The sequence below is a fragment of the Paramisgurnus dabryanus genome, chromosome 8 (assembly GCF_030506205.2).
Source record: "Paramisgurnus dabryanus chromosome 8, PD_genome_1.1, whole genome shotgun sequence".
Taxonomy (NCBI): domain Eukaryota; kingdom Metazoa; phylum Chordata; class Actinopteri; order Cypriniformes; family Cobitidae; genus Paramisgurnus; species Paramisgurnus dabryanus.
Genome location: NC_133344.1, coordinates 40,850,837 through 40,875,705, shown reverse-complemented (window position 1 = coordinate 40,875,705; position 24,869 = coordinate 40,850,837). Strand labels below are relative to the sequence as shown.

General features: G+C 34.5%; 1 protein-coding gene across 6 annotated transcripts; it reads left to right on the top strand.

The window, feature by feature from the left end:
- Window positions 1-1,829: 1,829 nt before the first annotated feature.
- eif4h (eukaryotic translation initiation factor 4h) lies at window positions 1,830-21,582 on the top strand. Of its 6 annotated transcripts, none has more exons than XM_065281836.1 (8): window positions 1,830-1,969; window positions 4,651-4,838; window positions 4,925-4,989; window positions 5,259-5,355; window positions 16,324-16,413; window positions 17,210-17,368; window positions 19,424-19,539; window positions 20,499-21,582. In XM_065281836.1, the coding sequence occupies exons 1-8, from the start codon at window positions 1,905-1,907 to the stop codon at window positions 20,502-20,504; spliced, it is 786 nt and encodes a 261-aa protein (XP_065137908.1). In that variant the 5' UTR covers window positions 1,830-1,904; the 3' UTR covers window positions 20,505-21,582. The 6 variants fall into 6 exon arrangements, with proteins under 6 accessions (XP_065137908.1, XP_065137910.1, XP_065137906.1 ...); XM_065281838.1 differs by having other exon boundaries at window positions 5,259-5,370; window positions 16,324-16,395; XM_065281834.1 differs by having other exon boundaries at window positions 5,259-5,370.
- Window positions 21,583-24,869: the final 3,287 nt, after the last annotated feature.

Sequence of the window (24,869 nt, the reverse complement as noted above, 5' to 3'; positions counted from 1 at the left end):
AAGTATGATCATATTTTCTAAAAATGTTGCCTGGTCTAATGAGTCTCGATTTCAGCTGCAGCTTTCAGTTGGTAGAGTCAGAATTTGGCATAAACAACAAGAAAGCATGAATCCATCTTGCCTTGTATCAGGGGTGGTGTAATGATGTGAGGGATAAATTCTTGCCACACTTTGGGCCCCTTAGTACCAATAAGTCATTGTTTAAATGCCATGACCGTATATTTTAGATGTTTAATTACTTTTGGAGGATTGGTATCAATAGATGAGGGCTTGATGTACTTATTTTTATGAAAACCTGAAATTTGTCCAGTACGACTTATTTCGACCCACATTAGGTCATCACATATTTGCTGTAATGTTTTAACATTCAATACAAATAATGTTATGAGAAGTCACAGGGAGAGCAGTTTTGCAAGCATTTGAACCAAAGCTGAGGATATTTTTAACAGTCTGATTAAGGTCGAAGTCAAAAACAGGGATGCAAACATACACTGTAAAAAAAGATTTTGGGGCAGTTTCCCAGACAGGGCTTATCCCCAGACTAAAATGCATCTTTGAGCTGCTTTCATTTAAAAATACCTTGTCCTGTTTACTTTTAACATATACCAGTGCCATTGTTCTGTCTTGTATGTTTGTAAAAACTTCTTAAATGAGCTAATATAAATAAGGCCTAGTCCTGGATTAACATTAACTCTGTCCGGGAAACCGCCCATGTCCTTTAGTAGATTTAATGAAATAAAATGAGTAAATTAAAATTGTAAAAATTGCAAATAGCAAAATTTGTCAATTTCATCTAGCAAGTCATCTAGGTATTCTCGGCATACATTAATAAACTATATTCTGCAGAAATAGCACATGTTCAAAACAAAGAGACATGCTTTCTATGCTTATCTCAGCTTAGGCCAGAGGACTTTGTCTCCATCCAGTGGAGGATTAATGTATCGCATATTCTGTTGCAAACAACTGATGCCATTTGTTGGGTTAAATTTATGCTTGATTTAGATGCTGGCCTGGGACCACGAGTAAACTTATGCTTGTCTTGTATTTCTTAAAAAAAAAAAAACTTTGTACTTTCTACTAAATACGTTTTCAGAATTACTTAGTAATTAATAGAAAAAATATATATGCAATAGTTGTGATCTCCAGAGTAGACACACATCAGTAATTAAGAGTGGCCTAAAAATAGTTAAGTGTATTTCTTTACTGCTAGAAAACAAACATAAAGAGGATTGCAATGATTAAAATGATAAAATACTGTGGTAAAACTGTGTTATAAAACACTAAATTTTGTCTTATAAATGCTATTCCCTAGTAACTATAAAACATATATTTTTTATCTTTATGTATGTCTAATATTAATGTTTCAGCTAATATAATTTGTATATTAAGGACTACCATAACTTTTCCATACACAGACAATTAAGTAATCTCCCAATTGAAACTTAAAAATTTATAATTATGATGCAGTCTTTTACAGCCTGCTCACATTTCAGTCACACTAGTATTTTCAGAGCATATATCTTCACCATATTATATATGCATTCCAGTGGATTTGGGATTAAATACGTAAGTCTAAAAAAATCAATCTGTAGATTGTTTAGATCCACCACGCTTCTCTGTAAAAACCCATTAGCTCGTATCTCGACTCTACGTGCCGTTCCCCGATTGAAAAAGCTATTATTGTGATCTTTAAAAAAGCATATTGTCATGTAAACTTAATGATTTACGAACAAATGCCCATATTTAATATTTTAAATGAGTCTTAAATATTACCATGTACATGTATTTTATAATTCCAAACGCGTCGCGTTTCAGGCACGCAAAGGACAGCTAAACCTCGCCGCCGTATATTGTGGGGTCCTTAAGCGTCAGACTGCTGCTTTCTCTGGACAGCATCTTCGGCAATGGCGGATTACGATAACTACGATGACCGGGATCGGGCTTACGGGAGCTTCGGCGGAGGAAGAGGGTAAGAAACCGTCTCTCCGACCAGCGGTGGAACGCGCATCCGAGTGTATATGAGAGTGGCCATGTGGTCGGTGTGTGCGCGCGGCCAGATTTGCGGGATATCAAGCGGGTGTAGGCCGCGCAGCAGCGTCGCGCTCTCCCGCAATGATGAATGGAAGACCGGCCACGAAACTCAACCCACATGGGCTGCACGTTTGACGCCAGAGTCAGTGATTTACTGCCTGCTGACCTTGTGTAACGCATATCACTAAGTTACTCGTTTGTAGCATATGTGATGATTAATATCACGGTTGTGTATTATTAGTGTGTTTGGTTGCTGGCAGGTTTAAGAAACATCTGTAGGCGATGCATTGGGCCTTGAAAGTTGGCTTTGACCTGTTCTGTGTTACTGAAGGTGTAACGTGTTCTCGTCTGGTTTTGGACCAGGGCTTCAGTCTTGACTCACTTCAAAGGTTAATTACTGTATTCAAATGGACCTGATGGCATGCACTTGTGGCCTAAATTCACCCCCACCCCAAATAATATGGCATTGTGTGCATAAGTGCCTCTAATTTGGGCAATTTTGCCATTATAGAGAAACAGAAAGTAAACCTGTCAAAATGAATTCTTGAAACGCATGTTTTGGCTGTACATGCTGGGCAATTTTTCATTTTGCTTACAAAAAGTACCTTATCGTAAAAACTATTTATTATATGCTTGTGCTTTTAATTTTATGCAAATGTTGATTGCAGAATATATAGAGAGCAGATGGGTGACATGTAAATGTCATGTTTATTTATTAAATACAATTGAATGACTGCAATAAAAAAGAAAGGGAATACTTGTGTCTTAACTCAGAGTTGACTCCAAATCTAACACGCATATGTATCGTATCGTCAGTCATACATAATACAAGTACATTAAAAGATTAAATTTTTTGTAATGTATTAGATCGGATATAATATTTCAACTAATTACAATGCGACGGCCTGTTACAGGGTACTTGTAATGTTCATAGTAATCCCCTGTATCATAAATAAGATAATATAATTGCTTTTAGTTATTTATTAATATAGGTTTTCCCTTTTTTGGAAAAAGGATAAAGTCCTTTAAAATATTGGCAAGCAATGTTAATAATCTAAAATTATATGATTAAAATGGTGATACAGTTTTGCAAAAAAAAAAATGTTTGCACCAAAATTTTTAACTTATTCATATTTTATCCTACTTTATCTCAGACAATGACCACGTTTACATGCACCCTCATAATGCGATTATAATTGTATTGGAGCAATATTGTGAATATACTTTACCACATGTAAACGCAATACTTTGATAAAAATAATGTGTGTGTGAATAATAAGCACAATCATTAAAACTAATCAAAAAATAAAATCTGCATGTAAACAGCAGTGAAGGGGTTAATGCTCCAGTCATGTAAACATCATACTGCCATTAAGTTTTTACTTGATCGTTGGAAATAATCACATCATTGGTGTGCATGTAAACGTGTATGTTATAGCTAATAAAATATAGCTAATAAATGGCATGTGATTTTTTGACTGGTCACAGTGAACCTATCAGAGCTCTTGAGTAGCCAGTAACTTATTTCGCGTAAACAAGTCTGAAGACATGCATGGTTAAGGTGGTATGAAGATGTCACGCTATACGCTAAGCTAAGACCTCGGTGAGGGTCTACAGACGGTTTGATTTCAGTGTGACACCAAAGGAATGTCTCTGGCAGTTTGGAATCTCTCAGCCTGTGCAAAGACTTCACGACTGTGGAGACAGAAAACAAAGTGCATTTCTTTCTGAAGTTTTGAAATACAGCTCTCCATATTATATCAAAATTAAGGAAATATCGCAAATGTGCAATGGTTTGCAACCATTGAATGCTTTAAATGCTCTTAACCCAAAGTTCATAGCATAAGGAGATGAGTCAAAAGTTGCTTTTTAAGAATGACAACAAACGTCTGATAAATGACCAAAACGAGCTACTTTCTGGGTTCGTGACATCATAAATCACTGAATTGAAATGAACCCAAAGATATCGAACATAACAAGATGGAGTACTCCTATTACTTTGAATAAGGGGTATTGCAATGCTCAATATGGCCTCTCTGGTGACTGAAATCCCACTTTCCAGATAAAAGAACCAATCATCAATCGATAACAATGGTGATTTTTCTTGGGGAGGGGCTTGCCAACCAGTGTTCATGCAAGCTTGCCAGTAAACCCAAAAAGAAGCTGCTTGTTGTGTATGATTTGAGAAGACCAGCAGTGAAGTCACTTTTGCAGTCGGAGTTAAATCAACCCCCAACTTGGCCCATCTTTGTTCTTACTGTCATAAATGAAGAAATGCTTTTTTTTTTACCTGATGGAAGGTACTCCTGGTGGACCAATTACAGTGCTTGTGGTCCCCTTTGTTGTGATAAAATACAAACATCAAAAAATAAATTGTATTACAGCGTTTTTGTGATTGACTTTGTTTTTTATGCACCAATATTGGTAATGAGAACATATGGACAACTTTCTGGAAATGGCTAAATTATAAACTACTTCTTTTATATAATGATCATGGTTATTAGCCAATGGCAAGTCTTGAAATGGGAAGATCAGCAAGTAAAAAATGGATCTTTATATTAAACAGTTTTTTATACATTGAAAGAGGCTGATCATGGTGTTATTTTTTTGGGACTGCAGACCCCGAGGAGGTGGCGGTTCAGGCGGACCCCGAAAGCAAAAGGAACTTCCCACAGAGCCGCCTTACACAGCGTACGTTGGCAACCTGCCCTTCAACACAGTGCAAGGAGACATAGATGCCATTTTTAAAGACCTCAGTGTCAGGAGCGTTCGACTGGTCAGAGACAAAGAGACAGACAAGTTCAAAGGTGACCTGCCATTTGCAATATTATGCATGTTAAATGAGGAACGTTGGATATAACTAACTTTATTTTTGTTTCTTTTCTCACTCCAGGTTTCTGTTATGTAGAGTTTGACGACCTGGAATCTCTAAAAGAGGCTTTGACGTATGATGGTGCTGTAAGTTATATTGCCATTTTATTACTAAAAATGGGGTCTGAAACTCAAAAATTAGGTTGTTGTTTGTGTACATCAGATTTGAGTAGGCAGTACTTTGCTGTTGTCTGGCAAGCATCTTTAATTACTAGCATTTATTGCTACAAGTCTTGTGATTGGAGTTGTAGTGAAATGATCACAGGAGTTTTGGCCACAGATCAAACCAGTATTTAGAATCGCTCGATCGATGTTATACCAGATGTAATTGGGGTCAATTATCTTTATTCCCTCAGCTACTAGGAGATCGATCTTTGAGGGTGGACATTGCAGAGGGCCGAAGGCAAGAACGTGGCGCCGGAGGCTTTGGCTTCCGAAAAGATGACAGAGGAGGTACTGAATTCTCTGGTAAATGTGGTCAATTCATGTTTGCATGTTTTTAATATCTTTCAAGATTTTTTGTTATGTTTTATTGCATTGATTTGTATGGAAGCCCATTTCCGCCACATAAGAAAAAATCATGTTTTGGTAAATCATAATTGTGAGATGAAAAAGTCAAAACCCTAACTTGAAATTATAACTCTTTCATAATTATAACTCTAAGTTTAATGCCTTTCAGAAAATGTTCTTTTTTTAAATAAATAAACAGAAAAGAACAGACCCTCTGCTTTTAATTAAAAAAAGTTTCTTCCTATCTTCATTTGTTCTCTTTTATTACCTCTCAAATATGGGTAGGTTTTTTTCAATTACATTTTTTGAAAGGACTTTTGTTCTGATTCAGAACAATGATCAAAACATAGTGGTGATCAGGGCACAACCTAACACTTTTTGATTCATTCAAAAAATATTTAAGTTAGATCTTTTTTTTTTACACAATCAACACGCACATCTCTGCTACAAATTAACACTTAAAGTTTGTTTGTGGGACCTACCGTTATCGTACAATTACACCAAAAGTGACAGGAGTGCAAACTTTACAACTTAGGTGGGGTTATTGTAACAAACATATTGTTTATATATCCGTCTATAATAGATAGATATCCACTCATTCATCCATCCATGATCCTTCATCTAGCCATCCTTGTATTAGGCATCAATGCATATGAGCAGATTTTTTGAAAAGGCTGCATAATTAAGACAAAAAAAGCATAATTGTGAGTTATTTCCCCTGATATTGTATTAAAGGGATAGTTCACACAAAAATGAAAATTCTGTCATCATTCACTCACTCTCATGTTGTTACAAACCTGTATAAATGTCTTTATTCTGATGAACATAAAGGAAGATATTTTGAGAAATGTTTGTAACCAAACCGTCCGTGGACCCCATTCACTTCCATAGTAGGAAAAAAAGAATACTATGGAAGTAGATGGGGTCCACAATGGTTTAATTACAAACATTGTTCAAAATATCTTCCTTTGTGTTCATCAGAATAAAGACATTTATACAGGTATTTGTCACAACATGAGAGTGAGTAAATGATGGCAGAATTTTCATTTATGGGTGAACTATCCCTTTAACAGTTATCATTTTGATGAATAGTATTTACATTGTTTTTTTTATCATTGTATACTGGAAGCTAAGTTGTAACGCTGTGTAACAACTAACCTTGCTGTGTAAATTTTTTCAAGTTACTAGGTGTTACAGATGTGGCCTTTAAAAACGCGCGTTTTCTCCCGCGGCATTCGCCAAATCGTCTCGCGGAGTCACGCAGAATTCTGCAAGTCTTTTCGGGGGGGCTACTTTCCCTTTTCCCTTAATGTGTTTCGCTTCACAGAAAATCCACCAGGTGGCGCATAAAAAACTACATTTTTATATGCGTTGTCATTGCGGTTGTTTCCAGAAGTTAATAAGGGCATTGCTGAATATTTAATATTTCTATTAAAACAGCAAAGTGACGTCAACCCCTTCTTGCCAGCATAACAGCGCATACATATATTAAGATGACTGTACGTGCAATGGGCATTTATACTAAGTGCAACAAAGAATTTAGTGTGAGCCTAATACACTTAACTCTATTTACAATGAATATCTTAATTATTTGTGTTGTCGAATTTTGACACCGTTTCATTGTTTGTTCATAATATTAATAATTATGTCCGTTTTTCTAAAAGTATTAATATTTTAAAGAGATTCATGTGGTATAAAAATACATGTTTTAAAGTTAAAAATGTTGTAAAAATATATTAGTATTATTGTTCTTAATATATTAAGAACAATAATATGACACTTGTATATTGCGCTAAAATGCTAAACATATGGAAAGAGGAATTCTTCTCAACCACCACCAATAAAGTTTAAAAAATATTCTTTAAAAACGGCGTTTAAACCCATGCAGAGCGAACAAGAAAACATGGGCCTATGCTTACATACTGTACAGTGGGCATATGATATCTTTATTTAGTTTTACATATTTAAAACTTTAATAATACCTTTCTTGCGCATATAGGCAGTCAGTGTTATGATTTTTTTTAATCCTTTCAGCCGTTATTCATAACAAAAAAAATATTTTTCAGTGGCTTTGTAAATATATTACTAAAATAATGGATTAAAGTAACTTTATATTTTTAGTTGGTCAAAACAAAATAAATGGCTAGAAATAGAACAGACATTTTAATTAAAAATGTACATATATTATAGGCGTATATTATAGGTCCTTCCAGATATCTTATCTCAGACGTTCGCAGTCAACACTTTTAAAACTTTTTTATATAAAATCTAATTTATAAATTAAAAAACAAAGTTTTAAGTTAAGACAATAATAAATATGTTTATTTTTATTGAAAGAAAAACGTAGAAAATGTTATTATGGGTATAGTTGATGCAAATAAAGTGTGCAGTATACAAAAAATGCAAACAAATTATTTCTAAAAGTGGCAAGATTTTAAAAAGATAAAGGTGGTATAAAGAAAGACATGAGAAAAGTAGAGGTATGCAAAAGAGCACAGTTATTGTTAATTAAAGCGGTTTTATTCACCTTTGTTTGAATTGACAAGCATTTTATTCGCCACTTTCAACACATTTTGTGATTCATTTACTGATTTATTACAGAAAATTGTTGTCAGAAGCAAAGCTATTGTACAAAGCATCTTTATATGTATGTTTTAAAGTTAAAAATGTTGTAAAAAATATATTAGTATTCTTTTATTTAAGAATAACAATATGATACATTTATATTGCGCTAAAATGCAATATACATTATTCTGCAATATAAATTATTCTCAACCACCACCAATAAAGTTTAAACATTATTCTTTAGAAAAAAAACGGCGTTTAAACCCGTGTTGCGTGGAGCGAACAAGAAAACATATGCTTACATGCTTATTCGGCATATGATATCTTTTTTATTTAGTTTTACAGTTTTAAAAGTGGCAAAAAAGTTCTTAAAATCTAATGAATACTGGTTTTGTAAAATGTATATAACTGCAGATGCGTGCGTGGGATCCGGGCAGGTATCATTTTCCTCCAGACCTTGACGCATGGTCGCGGGAAGGCGAGAAATATATTTTTTTTAAGTTAAAATATTTTGCACAATTGATATATTACTTATGAATATTTTAGGAAATTATTTTTGACACACGTAGGTTATTACGTGTATTTTGGATTTTAATTTCATTACTGTGCCTATCCGTGGCCTCATCCGAGCGCACTTTCTCCGCCTTGCATCTTTTGAAGACATTGGTATGCAGCACCATGACCCAGAAAAGACTCACACACCTTTCCCTGATGCATGCCCACACAGAAATACTGAACTCCCTGGACATTCGTCCTCTAGCTCATGAGAGTCTTTGGAATTTCTATTATACAACCGGCGCAATTCGCGAGGCAAGTTCTTTTCTGCTCGAGTAAAGAGCGCGTTGATAATATGCGTATTAACGGAATGACATCGCGGGTTTGTTTATTACATGGATGCGCAGCAGCACAAAAACGCTTTTTAATATGAAAAATTAAAGGATTAAAATGTAACAGATTATTATTGAGTCTCTTGGACATAAATGATGACCAATTATGAGACGTTAGAAGGCGCAAAGAGCTGCTTCATCTGTAGCTAAGTAAATAAATGCTTTGCTTTAAACAAATGCATCTACTTTTAAATGTTTTTTTTTTAAATGCTACCCAACGGATTTATTGTATATAATGACTCTGCACCTGTAGATATGGTGAGATGAGAAAACATTTTAAGTAATGCTTTTAAAAAAAACATTTCGCTGTCCAAGTGCTGAAATGGCTCTCCACACGTTTGTAAATTCTTTATCTTTTGTTTGTAACAAATAAAGTATTTTTACAGTACAAACCTTATAAAGCCTATTCTAAAAATGTAATTATACACCATGTTTTTCTTTATAAAAGTATACAATATCAGAACTAAACCCATTATTATTTTTGTTCAAATTATGAATTATTTATATGTTTAAAAAAGACAGTAATAGTACTATTTAGTAAAAAAAGATCTATATAAAAATATACTAGGTATGTTAATGTGAGAATATTTTACATCTGTTAATCGACGTGTGATCTTAACTTAAAAACGAAAGTAAAATATGTTCGTCCGCATGGACATTGAAAACTGTGAAGTTTAATTAATATTATATGTTGTTATAATATTATATGTTGTATGTAAATTGTAACGAAAGTAATTCCCCCTGGGATAAGTATTTTTGCTTCTGGTTAATAGCGCATATTCATCTGAGAACTGATGATGTCTGTGTGTTTCAGACCCTGGCTGTGTGCCCTGAAGTGTATATGACAATAAAGTAGTAAATCTCAATGTATTTATTTTTAAAATGTATTTTAAATAGGCCTATAGGCTCATAGGTTTTTTGGTTAAAAAAATTCACAGCACCCCCTGTTCAAAATGACTTCCAGCGGCCCTGCCTTGACGCTTTGTGTGTTCGACTTTAAATGGTGCGGCGCTGACTGGTCGGCGTATGACATCAGAGTACCGCGAGAGCAAAGGTAAAGTCGGACCATTTGTAACATTTCGACTTGCTCTCGCGGTACTTTGATGTCTTCGTTGCCGAACTGTCTGCGCAGCGCCACATAGAAACGCCCTTTGACTCTTTAAGGCAAAGTACCAGCATTATGAGAAGTGGTGGCACGCAAAAGAAAGTGAAGGTACGCAGTACGCTAAAATATAAAGTGTCTGTACTGCGAGCACTGGTATAGTTATTTACATCGTGTGTTGCTCTTTCACCATTGTGCACCCGCGCACTCGCTCTGTAGTTTGTAGCTCGCGCTCCGGCTTCGATAAACAATGCCCGTTTCTCAATACCAAGTAGGGGAGAGTGGGGCAAAGTGAGCCAGTGGGTAAGTTGACCCACCCCCTTTATCTAGGCAACCATACAGATTTGTAGCCGTGTGACCATAAATACAGGTAGCAACCATAATTTATATTTGGCTATGTTAAAGAGAAGGACAAATTAAAGAGTTATGATTAAAGTATGATTTTTTTAACAAAAATATTTGTATCCTATCAAAGTAAAATTTATACATACCAGGTATAAAGGCTGTTATGTTAAAGTAGATTTATCCAGGTCTAAATATTCATACCATAAATATTGGTGATAGGCTAATGTATAAAACCATGTGAATGATTTAGCTAAAGATTAGCCTGAATTACTAAGCTAGGCAGTTTCCCAAAACGGTGGCTGTGGGGCAAAGTGAACCAGATGGGGTAAACTGAACCAGGGGTTCAACCCCACCATGAGGCACTGTAACCATTGAACATGTTTCATAACAAAAAAAAATTCTGTGTAGTTTCGCACAACTGATTTGTTCATTTTTAAACATTTTAGAAAACATATCATGCTAAGACATTACAATATTAATTAATTTTTATGCATTTGGCGTTTTGCAGGTCCACACTGAAAAAACAAACATAACACTCAGAAACGTCCATTGACAATCTCCAAACAATAAGTTGTTCCTCAAAATCTGTATTTTCATCTGATACAGACTCAAACATGAGTGGATGACATCAGAGTACCGCGAGGGCGATTTAAAACCAACCTCCTCCGCTTTATTTCTCGCGGTACTCTGATGTCATCTGCTTGTTGGTTCTTGTGGCGCTGCGTAAAGTTGACCACACCTAAAAAATGTACTGCTAAACTCGACAGAAATGCTCTGTATACCAGCACCTCCTTTATTAATTGTATAGCAGGAAAAGTTCTATTTTACTTCTCAGCGTGATAAATAGCTTACAAGGTTTGGTGTGTGAGCGTGTGAACTGACAGAAATGCGTATGTCTCATGGTGAATGCGTGGGACTTGATCGAGAGCCTAGGTTATATCAATATATGTCAAATTAAGTTACCTGATATCCACTTAATTTTATAAGTTATAAACATTCATTTAAAATAACATACAGCGTATGTATTAGGCCTATTTGCTTAAATTGCATTTTAACAAAGAAACTGCAAGGGTTGAAATTAAAACCCAACACGCTGGTGAAAACTGGATAAACCGGTTTTCTTTTGATTCCCTGATGATGAGGTGATTGATTAGCATTGGGGGTTGGCAAAGAATTGGCAGACCTAGGGGTGGGTGGTTTTTAATTTCTTGACTCTGTGTCACTGGTAGCTGCTAAAACAAGCAGCTAAACCATGTACAATTAATTACATTTTGGAATTAACTTCCTTCATGTCTTTTTATTTATACACTGTAAAAAATATTTTCTGAATTTTTAAGTAGTTAGCATTAAATATGTTTACAAACAATTGGTTTACAAACTCTGGGATGTTTGTGATTATCATCATTCAGAAAAGTGGTGCTTGTGTTTAGACTTGTGTTTTACGTGATTAAATCAGGTTACATTAGTTTCTTTTCAGTGTTGAACAGTTTGTAATCAAAATGCAAAAATATAGTATATTTATAAACATCGCTGAAACAAAGAGTGAATTAAAATTAAAAAAGTAATAAAGTTAAAGCTGCTGATAATTTTGTTTATATTTACTAGCCTATTCTGAGTGAAAATTTTTTAGATTTTGTTAAGTAGCCTAATACTCCAATTTATTTCAGTGTAGGTTTCTCATTTTTATCAGCTTTCTTTTGCTTTTCAAAGGGCCGTCTACCTTTGCTACAGCCAGTGCTTTAATGTGGGCCGGTAGGCGCCAGTACTCAGTACCGCCACTTCCAAATATAGCTCTTGCGTACCACCACCTCTCCCTGCGCCCAGAACGTACTTCTAGCGTACCAGAACGCTCATTTGCACATCTGTTTAAATCAGAGGCTTAATTTAATCCTTTGGCTGCGCTGCCGCTTTTCAAAGCGCCCTTCACAATGCAAGCTACCTAAAGCCGAAAGTATACTAGGGACGTCCGCGTAATTCCTCCCACCGAGAGCAGAGACTACATTACCCATACACCTTTGAGTTTTACAAGTTAAAAGCGCATGCGTAGCTTTTGCTGCTGTCAATAGGCTTGTTCGACTTCATGCGGCGCCCCGAAAATCGACAGCCGGAAGACGTCACAGTATCGCGAGAGCGAGGCGAAATATGATTTCTTGAATCATTCTCGCGGTACTCTGACGTCATCCGGCTGTCGGTTCTTGCGGCGCCGCATGAAGTCGAACAAGCATAGAGTTAACAACTTGGTTTGGAGAGGTGTGTGAAACGCGCAACCATAGCTGCTCTGTTAAAATGAAAATACAATGAATACTTAATATGCCCTCCTGGTTTTAGACTCTGAGGAGTAAAAGAACAAGGTCAGAATCAAAGGACTCTCGCTGGCTGACATCCCACCAAGCCAGAATGATATCGCTGCAGGTACCCTTTTGTAGGTACGTGACAATCTCTGCTGTCGCGGCTGTCAGCTTGGTTCCCCTCGACGCAACTTCGGATTTCCTCAGACGATGTGCAGTGTAAAAACATTATTGAAATTGTATTAGACATACTTGCTAAACTACAAGTGAACGAAATTTAAATTAATTTGAACGACGCGCACAGGAGTTTTATCACCCGCAAAATGGAAAACAATGGGACAATATAAAGTGATGATTTTCGAGTTTCAAATGGCCAATATTTTGTTATTCTTGAACCCATAGACATGGTCTTGGTGTCCAGAGAGTATCTTTGCCCGACAGCGACAATATGTTATTAAAAAATAAATTACATCATTATGGATAAATGAGTGCTTGCAGAATATATGTATTTGAGAATGCTTATCAGTACTTTTTTGTTTCTTTAACTTTAAAGATGAATATTCTCCTTTAGAGATGGGCAATTTTCAGCAATAGCACATTATATTCAACATTTTGAGCTCATAAAAAAGATTTTTCGCTTATTTAAATGATTTTATGTTTTATGCACGTTTAGTTTTGGTGCAATTTCATCAAAAGCTTATAATTAGGAAATACACACAACACGCTTAACGTATATTTTCTATATGTTAAAAATGTTGTAAAAATTGCGTATTCTTATATAATAAGAATAACAATATGATACATTTATATTGCGCTCAAAATGATTTAGAAATGGAAAAAGGAATTCTTCTCAACTGAGTGCTTGCAGAATATATTTGAGAATGCTTATCAGTACTTTTTTGTTTCTTCAACTTTAAAGATGAATATTCTCCTTTAGAGATGGGCAATTTTCAGCAATAGCACATTATATTCAACATTTTGAGCTCATAAAAAAGATTTTTCGCTTATTTAAATTACTTTTTTATGTTTTTATGCACGTTTAGTTTTGGTGCAATTTCATCAAAAGCTTGTAATTAGGAAATACACACAACATGCTTAACGTATATTTTCCATATGTTAAAAATGTTGTAAAAATTGCGTATTCTTATATAATAAGAATAACAATATGATATATTTATATTGCGCTCAAAATTATTTAGAAATGGAAAAAGGAATTCTTCTCAACTACCACCAATAAAGTTTTAAAATTCTTCTTTAGAAAAACGGCATTTAAACCCACGTGCACCGAACAAGAAAACGTATGCTTACATACAGTCCGTGTATGATATATTTTTTATTTAGTTTTACATATTTTTATTTATATGCATTTACTAATAGTCTACCGTAAGGTCATAATGTACACACTGTTAAAAATGATTCAGTGGCTTTGTAAATATCTCTAAAATAAATGATTAAAGTAACTTAATAAAATCTCTTAATGCAGTTATGCGATTTTTTTAGTTGGAAAATAAATTACTTAAAATAGAACAGATATTTTGTTTAAAATGTACATATATTATTTGATGTATACGCCTTAATAATATAAGTATTACATTTACAGATTATTTTAGTCAATATATTTAAAAAGGTCAGAGTAATATATTTAAGTTTTTTAAACTGTAATAATTGCATATTTCAAATTATTATTATTTCTATTTGACATCAAAAATGTGTAAGTTTTACGCCTTACTTGAAGTATGATTTACTTATATTTTTACATTGATATTATTTGAGTAAATGTAGGCAAAAAATAAATTAATAATAAGTAGAAAAAATGTCAATTTTAAACAATCACATAGCCAACGGTTTTTAATCAGCAACAAAGAAACTGCACATTTTGCCGATGACAAACACCTCAGAAACTCCTCCAATTTATGAATATTTACACTCACAATATGATTTTATTTCCTTAGTACAAAAGTATAACATATTATACAAATTCTCAGTGAAATGTATTAAACACCATTGCTACTTTTTATCGTGTTTCATACCATGTAAAGGGAAACATGATAATATAAAAAGTAGCCTACTGTTCAGTAATGCAGAAAAGCGCAACAGAACCATGTTAAAGCTATTAAAACGTTCAGATGCAAAAATGAACTAAATGTAAAATTGGATAAACTAGTTAATGATATTGCGTAAATGCGCTCGGTCTCTTCAAAGGTCTTCGCGAATTATTTTGTTATAAGACTCGATTATCATACATCACGTCGCTTCTACTGTAAGTACACGGAAAAAATAAGACAAATGATGCGCGTTTGAGTCGGATTTTTATGAAGAATATGTGACTGTTTATGTAACTGGCAAAAGAAAACTTCGCCAACAAAATGTTTGCCAAAAAGCATGCATTTGTATGACATCAAAGTCTATCGCCTAAACATTGATAATCCGTGTCATGTTACTTCAATATCATACAGTATACGCTAAGCATGAAGTCGAGCACACACATTGTCGTCAGTATGGCCTACATGAAACACGCCTGCCCTCTACAGGTTTTTATATTTCCTGCGTCCCCCACCGAACTCCCCTTCTGCGGGATCTCGCAGAATTTCGGAAGTCTCCGCGGCATTCTGCTCTCAGAAACGCGCATTTTTAAAGGCCACATCTGTACTGACATGCAGTCATGTTACAATTAACCCCACATTAGTTTGTGTCCTGCTTACTTCTGCACAGAGTTTTTACCATTATTGAATCAGTTAATGCTTCAGTGTTTTATAATTTGTGTAAGAGCGACCAATTTCGATTTTAATTATGAGTGATTTTTTCCTTATGTGGCGGAAATGGGCTTCCATAGATTTGTTTTCTTGCATTTACTTTATCTATCTTACAGCTCATAAATAAATTAGAACCTTTCAGTTGTTTTAGCCTTTTAGTGATATATTTTGAATAAATATGCAATCCTAAAGTGGTAGGCGGTATGACAAATGGGGCTTGGCGGTATTAGCCTAAATTTATATCGGGGTAGTTTTAGGATGAATGACAATGTATTGTACAAATATACAGGCAGTGTTGTGTCATCCCATATCCTGCTGGGAGAAGCTACCGATAAATCAACCAAAACTTGATATACCGTTCAGCCTTAATGACAAATACTTTGTGAAGTTAAAAATCTGTATAAATTCTATTATTTTGTTTATACTTTATTGGTTGTCTGTGTATTATTGCATTACTTGAATAAACAACAAAGACACGAAAAAACAACACAAAAACAAGTAGACAATTTATTATTACATTTTTTTGCACTTGTATAGTGAAAGTCATACCGCTTATCACAAAATAATGCTTACTTCAGTTCTTTGTGAACTTTGTGTCTGTTTTATTCTCAATCATTCTCCTCATAAATATGATATACATAGCTGTACAGATTACAAAACATGGGTATTTTTAATCATTCTATCCATAGTGCTATGAGATATTGGGTAGGCTGACTTCTCACAATCACGCCTCAATCATTTTTCATGTGCACATCTTTCATCTTTTTTTATTTCTTTTATAGAAAAAGAAACTTCTAGCTCTTTTTCATTACTCTCTAACAAATGCGGTCCTTTAGGATAAACTTCCCTGTCCTGCCGGTTTCTTCCTCTTAGAATTGTTCTCATTGGTTATCAGGGTGGCTCTCTCCTTCACCCTGCTCTCAGGTTTCAATTGCCACCCAAATTAAACAGAGCCCCCCTGTCCGTTTCAGGCCGCGGTGGCTCACGCGGGGCCAGAGGAGGGGGACGCGACCCCAGAGACGACTACGACCATTCTGGAGGAGGTGCGCCGTCTGAAATGGGCAAGAACACAAACCCTTGGGGGTTGTTGAAAATCTACTTATAACTTCAGGATGTATTCAAGTGTACATACATGCAAATGTGGGATGCTGTTAATTGCCACAAAACATTGTAATATGTAATATGTACAGATTTTCATTTACTAGAGATATTTAAAGAAATGTTCACTGTGAGTCTACTTTAAAGGGCCGTGAGTCCTTCACCAGAATAAGAGAATTCCCTTATAATTAATTCTTATGAGGGGGTCATTATGGAGAAGCTCTTAGTTTTCTTTTTACAAACTGAGAGGCAAAAATGTCACTGGTGATTGACAGCTTGTGGTGTGTATATATATATATATATATATATATATATATATATATATATATATATATATATATATATATATATATATATATATATATATGTATATATATATGTATATATATGTATATATATGTATATATATATAGTCTAAATTTTCTTTAAATTTACTGGAATATTTTTAATCACAGGAGACAATGATCAACGAAGTACAATTTAGTTTTTTTTTATAATTTTAAGTTAATCCTTTGATGCATTTATTATCTTTCAAGGGCACCATCTCATTTTCATCATTCACGTTATCATCAGTTTTCCTACTGGTCTGCTCCCAAATTCAAGTTGTCTGGAAATACTACTCTGGGATCAGTCTTACTTTCTTGCAGTCTATAAATCCTATGAAATATAACACAGTGCTTATCCTGGATCAGTATTTCGGTACAGCTTTGCCGCGGGGAGAGTTATGAACCTGTTGTTCACACTATTTTCTCTTCACAGGATTTAGAGATGACGATTTCATGGGTGGGAGGAGTCGAGGAGGTGGTCGCCCTGGAGACAGAAGGGGCGGGGCCGGTGGTGGAGGCGGAGGCATGGGACGCTTCAGAGATGGACCTCCTCCTCGTGGAGGCCAGACAGACTTCAGAGAACCCTCTGACGGTGTCAAATATTTATTCTTTTAGAAAAATATGATAACTTTATTAGTAGTCAACATGAAATTTACATTTCCAAATGAAACCCCAATACACACACTAGCTGCGTTTATGTGGACAATTGTAATCGGTTTAAATTTTCAATTCGAATAAAAAGTGCTCCATGTAAACTCCTCAATCGGAATAAAAAGAGCCAAACTGATTTAAAATCTAATAGCTTTTAGAGGGGTGGTTTACACCTTTTGTAATCCACCAATAGCCACTCAAACCATTGCTGGTGTAGATAGTACTGCCTTTTTGAAACTTGTATTTGGTGTAATAATTAGAAGTCACGTTAAAGCTGTGATCTATAACTTTTTTGGATAAAAAAAACATTTCATTAAGCGAGTTCAAAAAAATACCTCACCTTGGTTTACAGTGGTAAGCTTATAATATTGATTTAAGTCAGATTTTATGGGTAATGTTAGTTGGTTTTCGACAAACGCAAAATACGTAAAGTAACCTTTAATTTTATGCATCAACCAAATATGCTGATATAGAGACAAATGTTACGGACCGCAGCTTTAATGTCGTAAATTGTAAAAGTTAAGTTTCCCAGAAATGTAAAGGCAAATAAATGTGACCTGTGGCCTCTTGCACAAAACAAGTTAAATAATAGATGACAATGAGTTGCATAGTTGACCAATCCAACCTGGGTTATTTCAAGGTAATCTGTCTCATGACGCTAGCTATCATCTCAGGTTTAAACCCTGAGTTTATGATTGTATATAAACATGATAGGCTGATGTTTCCAGTGAACAGCCAGTAGCGTTCAACACAAAAAAGACGTGCATATTTCTCCATTGAACAGGGTTCCCACGGGTTTGTGAATCTGGGGGAAATAATTAAGGCCCTGGGAAGTTTTTGAAAATATACATACATGGATACAGGTCATTGAAAGTGCTTGAATCTATTTTATGCAAGAAGTTTTCTGGAAAAAAATCCATATTATTCCCTGTGTTATTCCCAAATTTACTCCTTGAATTTGAGGGTATTGGACCTGGAAAGTCCTTGAGAGGTCCTTGAATTTGAAGGTGTGGGAACCCTGATTGAATAAAAAATATGCGCTAATTGGAGGAGTTTATAAAGTTTATTATAGTTCATTTTTATAGCCTCACAGTGATTTAAAGCCCACTGAAAACTCATAACGCCAACATATTACATGTAATTCATATAAAACATTTAATATTAATAAAGCAAAGATTTGTAAAAAAAACAACAACAACAACATGATAATTAATACAGTACAGGAATAATGACAAAAATACAGTCAAATGTAAAATTACAAATGATTATAATAAAGACTTTATATGATTATTTTATAAATATACTGTAATCAACCCAATACAAAACATTTCTGCAAGTAGATTAAAATGAAATGCATTCATTTTTAAACATAATTTAAAATGTTATAGCAATGAGTAATAGCACTGTTGTCTTTATTGTCCTTGCGTGTGTGTTAAAGTGTAATGCATTATTAGGGGCCGTTCACATGTCGCGTCTAAAAACGCATAGAAAACGCTAGGCGCGTAGGTTCTTGTCACATGACCTGCGGTGTGCTTGCGGCATTCTGAAAAGTTGAAATGTTTTTAACTTGATGCGGTGCAGACTCGCCTGGAAAAAAACGATTGAACAGGTTATCCGTGTAACATAAGTTACCATGGCAATGAATGCCACCACTTTCATAAGCCTGAAAAAACAGAATTTGCATGAACTAAACCCAAACTTACCGGGGAAACCACTAAACCAGCTTTGTGCAACAGGCCACGGATTTCTTAATTTTTCCCTTTTAACAAACTGGCAACTTTTAACATGGGTCTAGTTCAATTTCTTAAACTATTTCATACAAAGTTAATATTAACCTGATCCTGACAGATTAAAGGAATGAATTGGTTTAATTTATACTAGATTTTTTTGGACGTAAATTGGGCTGCGAATGCCTTTTCATGTTGGCTGTAGTTTACTTATAAAAACTGTGGTACACTGTAACCTCCTCTTTAATAATAATTTTTTTCTGTCGCAGAGGAAAGAGCACAAAGACCAAGGCTACAGCTGAAGCCCCGTACAGTTGCAGGTCCCCTCAACCAAGTGGCCAACCCCAACTCGGCCATTTTTGGGGGTGCCAAACCCAGGGAGGAGGTAATTCCTAAAGACAAACACTAAGAGACTGCAGCCTCCCTCTGCACTTGGGAGAGAGGAAGATGGGGTGGGATCTTGGGGGAGGGCTTGAGAATCTGGGATGGCAAATGATTAAAAAGCGTATCATGCCAATGGGAATTCCCACCTGAATGGAGTCCCTACGTCCAAATTCAGATTACGCGAGTGTATATTTATTCAACGAAGACGCAAAGACCACGCCCACATTGATCGTCATGACACCTGCACATACCAACGAGCAGCTCGTGAATGCATGGCAAACTGTTTACCGACGGTTTTATGTCCACCTTTGCTTCCCTGTAGTTGTAGTTTTTGTCAGGGAAAGGTTTTTTCACATCTTTTGGAAGATCTGAGGTTTTTTGTTTGAGCTGCTCTCTTAAATGGAAAGACGGCTGATTTTAATGATTTTTGGCTTTGTTTTTAAAGGTAGACTTAACAATACAATTCGAGCACATTTGTTGGCAGCTAGCTATGCTTTCACAGCTAAAGTTTCGAACCTATAACAGTTACTAAAGCAGTGTTAGAGGTTTATTTGGGTTAACTAATACCACCAATTTTATTTCTCTTCTTTGGATTTTGGATGGGCTGCACCTATACTTTTTTTTGTGGTGTGATTTCCAAGAAAGGCACGAGCTTCAACACAGTTTCAACACAAACCTTCGACTTCACACTGATTTCACGTTTATCTTTACCTTAAATCCTTATGGTGTCTCTAAACCAGCGTGCTAAAGCACATAGTAGTACAGTCAGTGTTGAATTTTAAGCTGTGCAGAAGTAAATCGCGACGCTAAAGTTTGTTTTTGTCAACGCAATGCGTTGCATCGATTCTAACATTGCTTTGTTAAAATGTTAAAATGTGCAAATATTAACATTTCACCATCTCCTAGATTGGACCGTGTGTAACCATTTTGTTCTTGTTTTTTGTTTCCGTTCTCTTAAAGAGTTAATGTGTCAGTGTGGCTGCATTATTCAGGAAGGCTATACTGGACCGGCTTTGATCACCAAAAATCTTTCAAAGACTTCTCCCAGTGAAACGCAGGCAGGGGCACGAGGTGCTGGTCTCCTCTTGAATCCTAAATAAGCCCTCATCCGATTGGCTAAAAAGCACAGAGGTAGGGCCTCTAGAAAAAGTGGGTGGAGCGTAGTCTAACTCGGCCCCTGTCTGCTGTCCCAAACTCCGCCCTCGCACCTCAAAGAACCAAAACTTGGAGGACATCATCTCCAGGTCGATTGCATTCTGTTTAAGGACTTCACGATCTCTCCCTTTCTAAAGTATCTTTGTGTTAAAGCCAGACATTTCGAATTTGTAGACGCGCAGGAGTAAAACCTGCGGTGTCGTTTTATATTTTTCTCTTTAAATTTCTTTACTGTGTTTGAAAATTAAAACTTTTGAGCTTGTCTTAATTAAACGATTTCAAAGCGAATTTGTTTTAATTCTTGCAGTATCTTTAGGAAAGATTTTGGACTTCATCTGGCTTATCCAGAGCTTTCAGGAACAATATGCCACATGTTTCATTCATGTAAAAGAGCAACGTGTATGCATGATAGATTTGGTTGGTGACACATGGGTCTCCACAGCTCACCGGCGATGTATTTCAAGACGTAAAAACAACGATCCATTTTTGAACACCAATTGTACTGCCTTTCCACATGAAGCTTATTGAACAAAGTTAACCGCTCTCACATTTTCAAGCAGGGTGACACTAGGCACAGTAGTTTTGTCTCCTAGTGGATCAAGTGTAGTTCCTCATGGAAAATCCATGTTGTGGCCCTTTTTTGCTTTTTACTGGAAAAAATGAGGAGTTTAAGCATTTTTTCTTACTGTACTATAGAGGTTGGCTGTTTTTATTGGTTTGTTTTATTTTTCATTTTCCTACACTGTTAATGGCAATAAATTGTATCATCTTACAGTGTTTGAAATGAATGTGTTGACAGGATAATGGAATTGGATTTATTCTGTGTCCTGTGAAGCTATGTGATGTTTGCCAGTCGTTTGAAAAAACAAAGTTATTTTACCAAAACTTACCCTTTGAATTCTGGTTGGTGGTTTATCCTAGGGCAGCTTCAAGTTTGTTACGAATTTGTTGTAAGCTTCTCAAATAAGGTAATCAAACTTGTCAGTGTTATATTCAAAGTCTTATCCTCTTTGGGCCAACTAACACACAAACAGGAGGTTTAATTATCGTCATTATCACATGATGGTTGATTGTCCTGCAAAAGTGTACAGAATAAAATATTTAAAGAGGAGACCCTGGTTTGGGGTGTCGAATGATCTAAATGCAAGGCAGTTGTGGGGAAAGGGACTTCATGTATTTGCGAAGATAATGCATCTCATCAAGAAATAAACTGGGTTGGGTGGGATTTAAAGAAAAGGAGTCCTGTGAGACCATAAAGATGTGCTGCAAATTTTTGTTACTGTAATACACACTTCAAAGAATTAATTTCTTTTTTTTAAGTGTTTTCGCCTTGTTTTCAGTACAAATATATCTAAGAAAAAATTAAGTCAAGATGTGTTTTTCTTGATCAGGAGGATGATCCAAGAAAATAGTCTAATTTTTAGAAAAAAAGTAGAAAGTGTATTTGTGCTTAACCGAAAAAAACTGCCAAAGCAGTAAGAATTTTTTCTTTAATTGTTTAAGAAAAAGTAAACTTATTTCAAGATTTAAACTGAATGGATACCCAAACTGATAGCTGCATCTTAGTTGGGGCTACACTGCAAAAAATTACTTTCTTAATATTGTTTTCAGTACAAATATCTAAAAATTCTTAAATCAAGATGCATTTTCTTGATGAGCAAAATGACCTAGGAAAATAAGTCTAGTTTTTAAACAAAAAATATTTAAATGAATTTGTGCTTTAAACAAGCTAAAAGTCTGCCAAAGGGGTAAGAAAACAAAATCTTGAAACATGTTTACTTTTTCTTAAAACACTTTTTTTGCTTGTTTTAAGCACAAATTCACTTAAATATGATATTTTTATCTAAAATGTATTTATTTGTCTAATAATTTTGCCAATCAAAAAAATGCATCTTGATTTTAGAATTTTTAGATATTTGTACTGAAAAAAGTAAAAAAAAAAATTTGCACTGCAAATTTTTTTTCCAACTGTCATTAGTATTTATGATAAAGTAACTTGTCAGTATTATTTAAATTAAATCCATGGATTTTTTTTATATGGAAAAAGGGCTATCGAATTGTGAAAAGAGGTATCAGATTGTTTCTTACATAAAAAAACATTTTTTAAACTGCAAAAAATTGTTTAAAAAAAAAAACATGTTTCAGTATTTTTGTCTTGTTTTCAGTAAAAATATCTTAAAATTCTTAAATTAAGATGCTTTTCATTGGTGAGCAAGAAAATCAGTCTAGTTTTTAGACCAAAAATATAAAATTTAAGTGATTTTGTGCATAAAACAAGCAAAAAAATCTGCCAATGGGGTAAGCAAAAAATCTTGAACATTTTTCTTAAACACTAAATTAAAGAAAAATTTGCTTACCCCATTGGCAGATTTTTTGCTTCTTTTATGCACAAAATCATTTAAATTTATTTTCTTGGGTTGTTTTGCTCATCAAGAAAAAGCATCTTAATTTAAGAATTTTTAGATATTTTTACTGAAAACAATACAAAAATACTAAGATTTTTTTTTTAAATAATTTTTTGAAGTGTAAAAAAATGTGTTTTATGTCGTCTTTGCAGTGTAAAATCTAAAATGATTTGATTGTGAGATTCACACTTGGATATATTTGTTCTGCAGTCTTTATGAAGGCTTGTTGTTTCTAGTAGATGAACCTATTATACACTGCAAAAAATTAATGTCTGTCTTAGTTTTTTTGTCTTGTTTTCTAATATAAATATATGAGAATTCTTAAATTAAGAAACATTTACTTGGTAAACAAGTGGCTTAAGATATTATGTCTTGTTTATTGAAATAAATGATGAAAATCAAGAGTTTTTTTTACTCAAAACAAGTCAAAATATCTGCCAGTGCAGTAAGAAAAATAAATTAAAACTGCAATTAAGTTTAAAAATAATGTATGTTTTTGATACATGTCAGGTTTTGGGGGGGTCCCTAACAAATGGTACATGCAATAGTTTAACAGATGGCGCTGTTGGCCACACATTGACGCCGTTAGTTCAATGCTTTAGATTTAACATCGATAGAAATAAAGACGGGGTAGAAGGTATAAGAAACAACAAATTACAAAGACAAAATATACAGCATGAATAAGAAGAACAGTACGCAATAAAACAAGAAGTGATCAGCGGTGAACAGTAAGTATTAAGTAGGCTACACTGCAAAAAAATAGTGTAATAAGTACAGTATAGTATTTTTGTATTGTTTTCAGTAAAAATATCTAAAAAAAATCTTTAGTTGTTTTTTTTTTTTGATGAGCCATATGACCTTGGAGAATATGTATAGTTTTTAGACAAAAAATATAAACTTTATGGGGCGGTTTCCCGGACAGGGATGAGACTAGTCCTAGACCTAAACACTTTTAAGAGCTCTCCAAACTGAAAACGACTTGCACTTACATACCTTAAAATACATCAGTGCCCTTTGTTTTACCTTAAAATGCACACAGGTAATGTTTTTAGTATGGCATGTTTGTTAAAACTAGTTATATTTCCTAATTAAACTAAGGCCTAGTCCTGGATTAAGCTAATCCTGGTCCGTGAAACCACCCATAAGTAAATTAGTGCTTAAAATAAGCAAAAAATTCTGCTAATGGAGTAAGAAAAATGTTTTTGAAATAAGTTTACTTTTTTCATAAACAATTAATTTAAGAAAATTTTTCTTATTCCATTGGCAGATTTATTTTTTATTTATTTTGCTTGTTTTAAGCATACATTTGCCTACATTTTGTGTATATATAAACTTTATGGGGTGGTTTCCTGGACAGGGTTTATCCTAGGCGCAGACTAATGAATGTTTGAGCTGGCTTAATTTAAAAACATCTTGCTATGACGTATCTTAACATATATCAGTGCCATTGTTTTGTCTCAAGATGAACACCAGTATTGTTTTTTTTTGCAAGGCAGGCCTATGTTTTAACTCAGGCGTAGTCCTGAATTATCAACCCCTACATTTTTGTATTGGAGTAAAAACTGATATTATGCTCTTTTCATATTTCTATTGCTAAATATTGCAGACTGTTAAAGTTTAAAATATATTTTAAAAGTATTATTATATAATTTACATTATATATATATAACAAATACAATAAAATCTTAAATCTTTATTTTGTATCTAATAGCCAATGACTGATGTGCGACGTGCGCGTTCTAGAGTTGTGAAAGACCCGACGTGCTCGAGC

Bases quoted from the DNA above. Each gene is read 5' to 3' on its own strand.
- eif4h (XM_065281834.1), top strand. From the start codon at position 1,905: ATGGCGGATTACGATAACTACGATGACCGGGATCGGGCTTACGGGAGC. The intron at 4,990-5,258 runs GTAAGTTATATT...TTATTCCCTCAG, and splicing joins CTTTGACGTATGATGGTGCT to CTACTAGGAGATCGATCTTT. The intron at 17,369-19,423 runs GTGTCAAATATT...TTTCTGTCGCAG, and splicing joins CTTCAGAGAACCCTCTGACG to AGGAAAGAGCACAAAGACCA.